Raw genomic sequence first — 12,063 nt, 5'->3', positions numbered from 1 at the left:
CAGCCCTAATAATGCAGAAGTGAGGGTCAGCTTGTGGTAGTCATGGTCAGTTAAAATTCCCCAAGAAAGATTCTTCAAGGTACTCCCATCACAACCATTTCTACAAGCCTTTAGACTAATTTGACTTTGAGAGCTCAGCAGAGAGAAGAGGTGCTTTATTACCCACCCGCCTATGTTTAAGATGCCCCATATCCTTCCCATCTGCACCCAGATGCATCCTCCTGCATACACAGATCTTTCCTCACCCTCAGGGAAAGCTCTGACCCCATCTTCCCCACCACATCCCTTTTCTTCTGGCCCATTCCTCCCCCTTGGGGGGCTCAGTTCCCCTCTGTCCCCAACCACATTGATCCTCTGATTCCCTCTGCTCCCTTCTGAGCACATTGCCTTCTCCTCCATGCCCCTTTATCCTCCTTCTCTGTCCTCTGCACATCCCTCCCTGCTCCTCCTTCCCCTTTCCTGCACACTCAGATCCCCACCATCCCCTGATCAGGGGTCTCCATGCCAAAGTGATGCCTCCAGGACCCCTGTGCTTACAGCAGAAACTGCCTGCAGGAGCCAGAGGAGCTCATTAATCACTTTTATTTTATTTCAAGTGCTGTAGACAAAGTCACTTACCCCCAGGTGCTCCCAGCGCCCCTGTGCAGACCCTGCCTCAACACCCACTGTAATCCAGCGCTCACCGCTGCTGGGTGCAAGGCCAAAATAAATTACCCGCCTCCCCGTGTTGTGCTCCCAGGCACCGAGGCAGGTCAGCATCAGACTTTGAGCGCCAGCCCTGCCAGTGCCCGGTTCACCCACAGTGCCCTGCACCAGGGTAAATGTTTACTTTGAAACTCAAAGTCACAGCATTGGGCCCTGCCTGTTCCTGGCACCACTGACCCCTGCTCCCATCCCCAGCTCCCGGGGCTCAGCATGGCATGGCAGCCTCCGATGGCAGCGGGGAGCACCTGCAGGGAAAGTATGAGGTTGAAGCATCAGGCCGTCACACTTGCACTGCCAGCAGCTGATGCTGACTTGCCCCCAAAAAAGCAGTAGCAAAGCCACAGGCATCAGCTCAGGCCGGTAGAAGTTTGTAGATTCTTGTCCAAGGGGACAGCAGCAGGGAGACCAGTGTTGTCCACTGCTCTTCTCCTGGAGGATCCCCAGGAGAGGCAGAGAGCAGTGCTAGGCAGTACTCACTCCATCTTGGCTTCCAGGTGGTGGACAGTCTGCTTGTCCAGGTAGCGGCAGAAGAGCGAGAGAAGGTTGCTGGGCAAGAAGAGAGGTTCCACCAGCAAGGCCTTAGGCACTTGTGACAGCTCCCGGGCAACCAGGAACACTGTGTCTGTCCTGGGGGCATCGATGCAAAGGGTGAGCTCCCCACCAGCCACTGAACCCCATATCCCACTGCTCACACAGTCCCTCACCATGTCTCAAAGTCCCCACTGCATGGCTCCAGCGGCACATCGGAAGACAGCAGCCTCTCGCCATGGCTCAGCAGAGAGTAGAGCAAGGAGATCCCAAACTGCAGGGAGGCACAAGGAGGAGCATCATGGCTGGCAGCAGTGGCACCCCAGGAATGCCACAAGGCTCTGCCCTCCTCAGGGCCCTGTACCTGGTTCTTCAAGGCCATGGCAAGGGGGAGCTCAGGGGACTCATGGAGAGGCCTGGTCATCTCCTGCAGGATCTTGATGAGTTTGCTGAAGGTCATCCTGCCCACCACCTCGTTCAACGGGCTGTAGAGCAGGGGAAGAGACTGGGCAGGGCAGAGGGGAGAGCAGGAATCTGAGACCGTTTGACCTGTCATGGCCACAGCCCCATCCCAGCACCTGGGGGGCAGAGGCCAACATTGCACACACCTCCAGTGGGAAGTGCCACCAGGACTGCTTGAACCCCTCCTGGAGGCCCTTCTCCTCCTCCCGAGGGAAAGAAAGTCTCCTGTCTCATATCACCCTCACCAGCTGCCTGGCCATGCTGGGACCCAGCAAGACAGGCCCCCCTCCCCCATTACCCACCCAGGGTGCACCCCAGCAAGAGCAGATGGGGGAAGGAAGCGGTCTGGGATGGCCCTGCCCTGGCTGGAGGTACTTGCCTCGTCCAACATATCCTTCTTCATGAGGAAAGGCAGGTGGTGGGTGATGGTCAGCAGGATCTTCTCTGCTTGCTCCCGGCTCAGGTGGGGCAGCAGCCTGGCTGTGAGCTTCTTGCCTTTCCGCACACACAGGAGTTGCAGGAATTCATCCTCTGCCTCCCTGAGGATAAAGGCTCCATTGGCACAGATCCCAAGGGACCTGTAGCATCTCTGTCCATCTGGACAGTACCAGCATCTGTTCTGGTGGAGGATGGGGCTCATGGGCAGGGTCAGCACAGGCCACACAGTGACACACTGAGGACAAGATCCAACCCTCCCCATCACCTAGAACTACTCATCCATGACCACCCAAGCCCCATAAGGACCAGAACATGCTGCCTGCTCCCCTCTCCCCAGAGTGCAAACTCACTCTTCACTGCTGCAAGCCCTGATTTTCAAAGCTTGGTAGATATGCTCCACTTCTTGGCTTTTCTGCTCCTGACAGGAGGGCTGCTGCTGCTCCTCCAAGCCCAGGGACATCTTCCGCTGTGCCTCCTCCACTTCCAGCAGCTGCACAAAGAGCTGGAGAAATGGCACAGGGTAAGGGGGCAGCTTGGAGCATCTTGTACCAACTGGTTGTCCAAGATTCCTACCCAGGTAGGTGTCCCCTCAGAGAGCTCTTTGGATGAAACCCAAGCATCTGCACCATCCCACCTGACCCTGATTTGTGGCTCACTCACCTTCTCAATCCTGTGCAGCGCCCGAAGCCGTTGGCTCCCTGCAGCCTTCAGGAGGCAAGAAAGGAAGGCACAACAGTTACAACCAGCACCTGACACCACCACCAGCAGCAGAGCACTGGGCCAGGTGATCCCAAGGGTGATCAGAGGTGGCTTCAGGATACTGAGCAATCCCACAGGGAGGCTGTGGCCAGCTCCAACTGCCCAGAGGTGCATCCCATCCATTCACTGGGGACAAGATGCCATCACTAAGGTGACACCTGCTCCAACTGTGTGCCCCATCCTGTGACTTGGGGCAGCACCCATGCGCAGTCACAGCAGCGCCTAAAGCTCCAGCTAAAGCTGCTCCAGGGCCCAGGGAAAGCTTGGAGCAGCATCCCCCAGCCAACCAGCTCCACTTCTCCTCACCTACCTCTTCCACAAGGGCATGGTGCACAGCATCGATGGCCCGGCGAGGGCTGTAGCAGGTGGACACTGCAACCTGGCCCAGTGAGCCCGCAATGCGCACCACTAGAAGAGAGATTGGATACAATGAGACCACGTCCCACAACCACTTGCCCAGCTGCCAGCCGCCCACGCCAGCTCCTCACCAGAGTCATACATCTCCACTTTCTGGATGAATGGCGTGACCAGCTTGGGGGGCTCCTGCTTGTTGCGCCCGCCAAACAGCTCCTCCTCTGTCTGCCTGTGCTCCAGACGGTGGTAGTACGTCTGTAACAACAGGCATAGCCAGCAGAGGAGGAACCACAACCCTGGCACCTAAAGCTCCCACAGAGATGAAGTCCCAACCCTGAGGAGAATAAGCCACCAGTGCTGCTGGTGAGAACTCACCTGGTAGTAGTAGTCATCATCCATGTTCTCACTCTGCAGTTGGATCATCTCCACCTTGACAACCCAGTCCTTCTCCTTGGAGGTCATCAGCCCAGCATAAGGGTCCACTTTAGGAGACCACAGGTTCTTGGGAGAGATACTAGCACAGGAGAAGATTGCCACCTGCTGTGACTGCCCAGAGCCTTCCCAGCACCCCGCAGCTCCCCAAGGAGCCCCTTACCTCTGCGCCTGCTCGTCTTGCTGTTGCCGCTGGGTCAGGATCCGCTGGTGCTGAGGGTGCAGCTGGGTCATATGGCTGGGTGTGCTGCAAAGGAGACCGGACAGGGTCAGGGGGCTCAGCGCCCACACTAGAGCCGTCCCCAGAGGGGAGACACCCCCCAGCTGCTTTGTGGGGCTCCCCCAGTCCCACCCAGGCACTCCACTTGCAATCCTGCTACCTGAGGTTCAGCTGGCTGCTGGCTGATGGACTGAGGAAGAGAGCAGGGTCCAAAGAGGGAGACATGGGACCGAAGTGCATGGCAAGAGACCGTGGCGGGCTGCTGATGTTAGGTGACATGGGCCGGAAAGGCGTTGGAGGAGCATACCCTGTGGTCTGGAGAGGGAAAGAGAAGCGATCAAGTGTCTGAGCCTTCCCCTCTGAGGGTCCAGAGCTGCAGAGTCTGCCCCAGGTAGCATAGCTTTGGGGAGGCACTGTCCCCATTCACTGCCGCTCCAGGGCCACCCTCAGAGTGGTCATAGCCTGATGTGTTACCTGGTTAGAAGCAAAAAGCAGAGGTCTGCGAGCCAGCGTGAAGGGCCGAGGGGAGCACGGGGAGAGAGGTATCAGAGGTGACTGCTGCAGGGCAGGAGATGGGAGGTGTTGCTGGGACAAGCCTGTCCTCAAGGCTGCACCTCTGGGGAGGGGAGGGCAGAGAAAGAGGGGATGCAAGAGCCCCCCAAAACCTGTTACCTGCTGGAGAAAGCGCTGGGGGAAGGACTTGGGAGACATCAGTCTTAAGTCAGGGTGCTTGAGCCGGGGAGATCCCCTGTAGCTCCTCTGCATGGGGGAGCCGAGGAAGTCATGGGCCACATTGGTGGATGGTGGGGGCCTCTCCAGGACCTGGAGGATGGCTTTATCCTGCAGGGAGGATGCAGCAGGAGGTGGTAATGGGGCCCAGCTGGAACCAGTTTAGCTCCACCAGCTGCAGGCAGCTCACCAAAATCTTCAGTCATTGCTCAATCAGACCACGCACCCGCCAGGCTCCCATCCTGGCAGCATGCAACACCAGGGGACCCATGGGGACACCTGGCATGGGGGTCCCAGTCCCCCCAAACTCAACAGCTTTGCCTTCAAACCCAGATTCTGCTTAGGGTGAGCGCCTCTGCCCAGAGCCTTGGCACCCAAGAGACATAGCCATACACCTCCAGACCCATGATGAGGGTTTGGATGTCCCCTGGTCACTGCAAATCACCTGCATGACCCTTGGCCCAGGGTACCAGGGAGCCCTCGGCTGCTCCCTGAGGGCCCGGCTGGGAGTACCCACCTCCAGCACGTGGTGGGGTGGGATGCTACCAGGGCAGGAACCCCATACTGCAGGATCCACCGCCAGCTAGAAGACAGGGAGATGGTCAGTGCAGGGAAGGAAGACAGGAGAAGAGGGGCAGGGGACACTGCAGGGGCCACTCAGCCTTGTCACTAGATGGGAGGGAACATTTTTACCATATCCTCTTTGCCAAACTCTGCCCAGCAAGTACCAATCTTGCTGTCCAGCACCGCTGAGTCCTGGCTCTGTAAGCAAAGAAGTAGTTACAGGCACATACTCAGCCCTGCGGGGCAGGTCTTTTTCCCCTAGGCAGGGACCAAGCTACCCCCTGGTGCCTCCATGGGGCAGGGCTGGCAGGTGTGAGGATGGAAGGGGAAGCAGCAGGGTCCCACCAGCCCCTCCGCCTGCTGACCAGGCGTAGGTCCCCTCCCTCTCCGCTCACACATCACCTCCAGCGTAGGTTTGCTCTGTACAGCTTTCATCACCGCCGGGTCTCCCAAGTTGTTGGGCTCCTCATAGGGCTCCTGGTCTTCCTCCTGTTCCTCAGTCCCCAGCTCCTCCTCCTCTTCCTCCAACTCAGAGCAGATCTGCTCAGCATCCAGCTCCATCCCACCTTCCTCCTGGGGCTCTCCCAGCTCCTCCAGCTGCTCAGCTACTCCAGGCTCAAGCTTTTCCCCAGTCTCCTCTGCCACCTCTTCCTTCAACACAGGGCTCACCTCCAGAGACATCAGGGGTTTTGCGGTGCCCTCCTCAGTGGAGTCATGGTCTTGGAGAGGGGAAGGAGAGCACATCAGGGTGGGTGAGAGCCTGGGCAGTGCCCACTGGGGTCCCTGCTCCCAACCCAGATCCTCACCAGACAGAACACCTTCTTCACTCACCCACCTCCATCCTCCTCACCCCCTTAGGTGCTGGCCAATCTCCCCAACACTGGGACTCTTACCTAGCCCAAAAGTCATCTCATTGCACATGTTGAGCTCTTCATCATCCTCAGCCATCTCCTGTAGCAGAGGTGCATCTTCCACCAGCAGGTAGTCCTTGAGAATCTAGAGTGGAAAGCAGCAGGGTCCCCACTAAGGGAGAAGTAACCCTAACATGCTCCTTAAGTAGGGGGCACCCAATCTCCTCCCCACCCCACTGGTGGGGCCAGATAGCACCCAGGGCTCACAACTGCTCCACAGCTGGGAAAGGAAAAGTGGGAGCCACCAGCACTGCCAGCAAGGGCAGAACCCACTGGCTCAGTGCAGGGTAGGAGCCCACCGAAGCCTGCCAGGACCATGGTGGTGGCTGCCCGGAGGTGACCCTGGCCAGCGCAAGGGGATGCCAAGCATGGCTGGTGCTGAGGGACACCATTAGGCTTCAGAGTTAACACCCCACTACCGGGGCATGACCAGCACCCAAGCACAAGGCAAGGAAGGGCACCCCACCAGGACCTCCAGAGCAGTGTCTTCTCCCGTACCGACCGCTCCGGGGAGAGGCAGCCCCGGGGGAACCGGCACCGAGGAGAAGGGGGCGTGGCCCAGGGAAGCAGGAGGGGAGGCAGCCCCAGGGACGGAGCAGCGTGCCCGGGCAGAGCAGGGCGGGCACTCACAAACGGCTCGCCGCCCTCCGCCATCCCGCGGCACCGCCCGCCCGCCCGCGTCCTTCTACAGGGCCGGACTGCCCCCGCCGCCGCCTTTTACGGTCCGCCGCCACTCCGGCGGCATTGCGCCGCCACGCATGCGCCTGCCGTACAGCATGGCGGCGCCCAGCTGAGCCGCGCGCGGCCGCGGCGCCCCGCCCCTCGGCCAAGCCCCGCCCCTCGGCCGGGCGGGGCGCTGGGGTGCGGCGCGGGGGCCCCGCCTGCCGCAGCGGGTGTCGGGCGGTGCCCGGCGGGGCGCAGGAACCCGCAGCCCTCGCTCCCCTGCAGCCGCCACGGTGCCAGCGCTGGCTGGAAGCGCGGCTCGGAGATCTGGCAGCACGGGAGAAAACTGAGGCGAGGACGCTGTAAATCTCTGTGTCCAGCGAAGCACGGCGTGCTGCCCTCGCCTCGAGTGCTGGGAGCACCCCAGCCGCGTCAGACCTCACCCACCCCTGAAATATTTTTCTCTGCCCTGAAAGAGGAAGATTCGGCTGTTCTAACCAAACCATTGTAACCTTTTAGAAACATCCCACAGAAGAAGCTCGTAGTTCAGCTTCTCTTTACAGGGAAAGCCTGTGAGGCGTTGCTGGTTCAGGCAGAGTCCTCTCCAGGGTTCCCGGTCCCAAACAGCAGAGCCTGGGTGTCAGCACAAATAAAGGATCCATGTGCTACAATCAGTATTTGTGTAATTAAGCCTCTGCCAAGGGGGTCACTCACCTGAGCAGAGCCAGACTAGCTTGTGAGTCAGGCTCAAGGCGGTGACTCCCGGTACCAGCTCAGCTGTGAACATAGCAGTTTGGGCTTATTGCTGCCAGAGCCTTACCAAGGATCTCAAGTCTCTGGCACCAGCTGCATCCCCTTATCTATCAGCAAGTCCACTCAGCAGTAGCTGCATGGCTGCTGGCACTGCTGGCTGGGCAGCTCACAAATGCAGCAAGAGCTGGTCTGAGCTGGCCCAAGGGAGATTGATAAGAAGTATTTGCAGTTTTTTTTCCTTTGCTCAGTCTCTGCTGATCTACTGGCTGCCTTTGGGAGGGGGATATTCTTTGTAATTTATTGACTTAAGTTAGGTTTTTAAATGTGATGTATTAAGAAGATAAGCCTTAAAGATGCCCAGTGTTAGAGAATTTCTGTGATACTGCTCTTTTATTCCCACTGTTAGTGGCTTTTCTTTCTTTCCTTTAGTTTTTTAACTTTTTAATCCTTACACAGCTAGATAGAAGACCATACACACATATCTGCTTCCTAGTCTGAAACAGCAATTAAAGGTAAGCAGTACCATGACATGTAGGACCATAAGCAGACAAACTCCTAGGCATATAAAAATACCTATGTGTTTTTTAATAACAGCTCATCTTCCATTTTTAACCTTAGTTTTCTTAATGCTGCTATTCAAAGCTGCTGTACTTCTCCAAGCAGCGTTTCAGGGCCACTTGGAGCCTTACCTAGCTTAGCCAGGCTTCGGTTCTCACGCCTTTTCTAGGGGAGACACCAGAAACCCTAGTTCTTTGACCTTCAGGTTCTTGTGTTTGACGCTGGGCAGCCCATGCTGTGCTTGCACAACAATCAACCCATCAGCCTGTGGCCACTGAACTGAGGTGCTCTGGCCCAGGCTTCGAAAGAGAGCAAACCAAGGCTCAGAAAGAAGGGTGGCCAGACCGTGCCAGTGTTGCCTACCAGGGTGATGCCGGTCCAGGCTGCAACATCCTCCGCAAGAGGTGGGTTTTACCCCCGTTTTGTGGAGGGACCGGAGTCAGGAAAGCACCTTGTAGCCGCTGCGCCATGACTTGCTCCCGCAGGGGCTCCTGACCGCGGGTATCCAGCCCAGGGGAGTCGTCACCCAGGCCCGGCTGGCGCCCGGGCCGCCTCACGCTTCTGCTGCCTCAACCCCTGAGGGGCCGGCCGTGCCGGCAGCCCCCCCCCGCCCCGGGGTAACCGGGCCCCGGGCGATGCCTCAGCCCGAAACTGAAAGCACGGGTCGCGCAACCTCCGCGCTGCCGCTCCGCCTGGAGACCGATGACGCGCGGGCAGCGCCGCGCCGCCATTGGCTGAGCGCGACAGGGGCTATAAAAGGCGGCGCGCGAGCGAGGCGGACCAATGTGCGCGGGGTGCGGCCGGCGGGATGGCGGCTGGGGCTGCGCTGCTGCTGCTGCTGGCCGCGCTGCTCGGCCTGGGGCAGGCGGATGGCGAGTGCCCGGGGCGGCGTGATGGGGCGGGGGCGGGGGGCGCGTTAAGAACCCCGATATCGATACGGGTTGGTGATGGGGGTGGGTGTAGTGAAGGCTCCGGGACCGCTTACCGGGGGTGTCGGTGGGCAACTGCGTATGGGGGTGCGGGGCGCAGTGAGGGCCCGGGTACCGGTACAGGTTGGCCTGGGGGCAGGTGCTGTGAGGGCTCGGTACTGGGGGGGGGGGGGGCGTTGAGGCCCTGATGCCGGTAGGGGTTAGGGGGCGGTAGGTGCCGCGAGGGAGGCGGTGAGGGGCCTGTTGGCGATGTGAGCCTAGGAGGGGTGGGGGGGGGCTGGCGTCTGTTACCGTGTCCGGGCGGGCGGGTGCCATCTGCAGCCCTGCTTCTCACTGTTGTCTCCTCCTCCTCTCCAGAGGCGCCGAAGGTGGAGGTGTACTCACGCAACCATGGTGTAGATGGGGAGGAAAACACCCTCAACTGTTTTGTGAGTGGTTTTCACCCTCCAAAGATCAACATCTCCTTTTTCAAGAACGGGGAGCCCATGAGCAACGTGAAGTACACAGACATGTCCTTCAATGACAAGTGGTATTTCCAGCGCCTGGCATATGTGACGTTCACCCCCAGGAAGGGCGACATCTACGTTTGCAGGGTGGCCCATTCTGCCTTCCCAGAGCCGCAGTCTTTCCGATGGGGTATCGTGTCCCTTCCTCTTCAAGCTTTGCCACTGTTCATGTGCAGAAGCCACAGCTCGGTTATATCCACAGCGTCTCTTCCCCTTCTTAGGAAACAGGGTGCTATAATGGGGTGGATTTTGAAGGTCTTGTGTTATAGATGTAAAATGAGCTTGGTTAATTGCAGCAGCTGGGCTGCTGAAAAGGGTCTGTATACATACCTGTGAAATCATTGGTTAGTAGCAGGCTGGGAAGACTTCCCTTGGTATTATCCGTAGGTATTCAGTTGTGCTGTGTCTGACAACTCTGAGTGGAGCACTCTAACATCCTTCTGGGTGAATTTGCTGAGAAAGAGATGGGTGATACGGTGATTTTTGGTTCTGTATTTGGTAAATATAAAGAAGGATATAGTAGTGGGGACTGATGGTGGTGACCCAGCCTGCTATAGCAAAAATACTGCCAAGCAAGGGCAGCTCTGGCTACTGCGCTAGGGCTGTTTCTGGCAGGGGTGGGCTTGTGGTGAGAGGGGGTGCTGCTTGCCCTGAAGCCTAATGCTCTGCCCTTCTTCCTTGCAGATGCAGACTTCTAAGCTGTGTCTGGGATAATCATGGTGAGTGGCGCTGGTGCTCTATGCTGTGCTGATAAAGGGAACATGGACCCCTTTCTGTCTTGGGGCCAGGGGGAGTCTGTAGCTTGTACAGCTGAGGAACAAAAGCAACCACCCCAAAAAAAACCCAACAGTGTTGCCACTGATGAGCAGCAGGGCTGTTCCCCCACCCTTTCTACCTGCTATTTTGGCCAGTCCTCAGCCTTACCTTACTCACAAGAGTCTCCTTTGCTCCAAAGAAAGCCCTTTGAAGCAAAACTTTCCTACATGGCTTTGGTGTGTCTGCCAGATATTGTTCAGGGTTGTCATGTGTCCTGCAGTGCTTCTCCAGACCTTTTGGTGCCATCTCCTGTCTGGTGGGGAGGAGGTTGCTGTGCCTGGAAATCCCCATGACCTGGGGGAGGCAGCTGGCTAATCCTGCAGCAGGCGGCATGGTGGCTTAGTAATGTGGGATGTACAAGGCGCAAATCAGTGCCTTGCTGCCAAACCAGAAGCAGCCTTGGTTTTATTCAGCCTCATTGTCTGAGGGCTCTGGGTTCTTCAAACTGTCTCGGCATAACTGATCTAGATTTATCAATTGGGCAATTATCAGTATAACCCTTGATAGGGAAAGGAAAACTAAAGGTATGTAGCCTACCTGACAGTTGTGATGCTGGTTGAAACGCTGTAGTTATGTACCCTAGTAGAGGCTGGATAATTATTAACAGCACTCAGGACAAGCCTTGGCAAGACCTTACTTGATATGCCACTCACAGTGGACCAGAAGGTAATTATCAAAGGCTTTTAGACTGAAGACAATACTGTGAGTCAAACTTTGTAAATCAGAAAAACTGCTGTGGGTGTTTCTTCTTGGGAAAAGACAGGGATTTACTGAGCTGGGGTGGAGGAGCTGAGAGCAGGACAGAAGGAGAATATCTATGCAGCTGGTGTTTGGGGTGGAGAACAGGGATTGCTTTGGCAGAGGATTCCTTGTTGAACCCTGAATCCCCACCAAGGAGGGGATGGAAAAACTGTTTCTGCAGGATTTTTGTCTAAAGGTAATTGGAAGGTGGGTCTGCCTGCCTGGCAGCTGGGACTCTGCAGTTGGAATTCCTTTGTGTAAAACTTTTATTTTCCTAAAATAATTACCTGAATGTGTGAACAGAGTGACTGATGTCAGTCTCCTCTTCCCCCACGCAGGTCTGAAAAATTCTGCCTTGCAAGTAAGAATCTTCTTGAGCTTCTGTCACTTCTTCGCATCACGCTTGCGGATATGATGATGAGCAATTATTTTCAGTGCAGAAATCCTTCTTTATTAAATGCTTATCATTAAAATGCCATTCACCCCAAGGGGTATGTAAACTGAGTCTTTTAGCCACATAATCACTAATGTGGATATTTATAGCTGAAGAGCCATTGTAACTCTTTGATGCCTGAATTTTACAGGATTTTTATCTAAATAAAATAGGAGAACTTCAGTCCTTAAAATGTTTCTTCAGAGTCCTATGATGAGCTTATTTTATGAGGTTTTATGGCTGCTGGCTTGAGGGTGAATCAGGACCGTGGTGGCACTGCACTCAGCTGCACTTTCTTTACCCTGCTATGAAGATGCAGGAACACTTCTCTGTAACATAAAAAACCACCTAACCAAACAAAAAAAATTAAAGGTTTGGGTGGGATCTGCATGGCCGCAGGCTCCTGGGTGGCTCTGAAGGGAAGGCACAGGGATAAAAGGGAGAAAGTAACCTTGGGGACATGAGATCTCATCTTAAAGCTGGGTGAGAGGAAAAGGGGTGGTGGAGCAGACTCTGGTGCCTGCTTCAAGGAGGAGGCAGCTGACACTGCTTGGCGGTATGT

At 56.6% G+C, this 12,063-nt stretch overlaps 2 protein-coding genes across 5 annotated transcripts; one reads left to right on the top strand and one right to left on the bottom strand.

The window, feature by feature from the left end:
• Positions 1-572: 572 nt before the first annotated feature.
• PATL2 (PAT1 homolog 2) lies at positions 573-8,729 on the bottom strand. Of its 4 annotated transcripts, XM_056344854.1 has the most exons (19): positions 6,733-6,904; positions 6,085-6,187; positions 5,594-5,910; positions 5,321-5,389; positions 5,145-5,210; positions 4,571-4,738; positions 4,373-4,456; positions 4,059-4,213; positions 3,842-3,925; positions 3,622-3,760; positions 3,381-3,501; positions 3,203-3,300; positions 2,794-2,838; positions 2,484-2,635; positions 2,075-2,234; positions 1,598-1,738; positions 1,410-1,507; positions 1,183-1,332; positions 573-950 (listed from the first exon to the last, which is right to left on the bottom strand). In XM_056344854.1, exons 1-19 carry the CDS (start codon positions 6,754-6,756, stop codon positions 911-913), a joined length of 2,214 nt encoding a protein of 737 aa, XP_056200829.1. In that variant the 5' UTR covers positions 6,757-6,904; the 3' UTR covers positions 573-910. The 4 variants fall into 4 exon arrangements, with proteins under 4 accessions (XP_056200829.1, XP_056200826.1, XP_056200827.1 ...); XM_056344851.1 differs by lacking the exons at positions 573-950; positions 1,183-1,332; positions 1,410-1,507; positions 1,598-1,738; positions 6,733-6,904 and adding exons at positions 7,264-7,398; positions 8,208-8,729 and having other exon boundaries at positions 1,859-2,234; XM_056344852.1 differs by lacking the exons at positions 573-950; positions 1,183-1,332; positions 1,410-1,507; positions 1,598-1,738; positions 6,733-6,904 and adding an exon at positions 8,208-8,729 and having other exon boundaries at positions 1,859-2,234.
• A 109-nt stretch (positions 8,730-8,838) lies between these two features.
• Positions 8,839-11,698, top strand: B2M (beta-2-microglobulin). Its single transcript, XM_056344873.1, has 4 exons — positions 8,839-8,948; positions 9,363-9,641; positions 10,196-10,230; positions 11,407-11,698. The coding sequence occupies exons 1-3, from the start codon at positions 8,885-8,887 to the stop codon at positions 10,207-10,209; spliced, it is 357 nt and encodes a 118-aa protein (XP_056200848.1). The 5' UTR covers positions 8,839-8,884; the 3' UTR covers positions 10,210-10,230; positions 11,407-11,698.
• Positions 11,699-12,063: the final 365 nt, after the last annotated feature.

This window comes from Falco biarmicus, chromosome 7 (genome assembly GCF_023638135.1).
Source record: "Falco biarmicus isolate bFalBia1 chromosome 7, bFalBia1.pri, whole genome shotgun sequence".
In the NCBI taxonomy this organism is placed as follows: Eukaryota; Metazoa; Chordata; class Aves; order Falconiformes; family Falconidae; genus Falco; species Falco biarmicus.
This window is presented reverse-complemented; position numbering and strand designations above follow the sequence as displayed.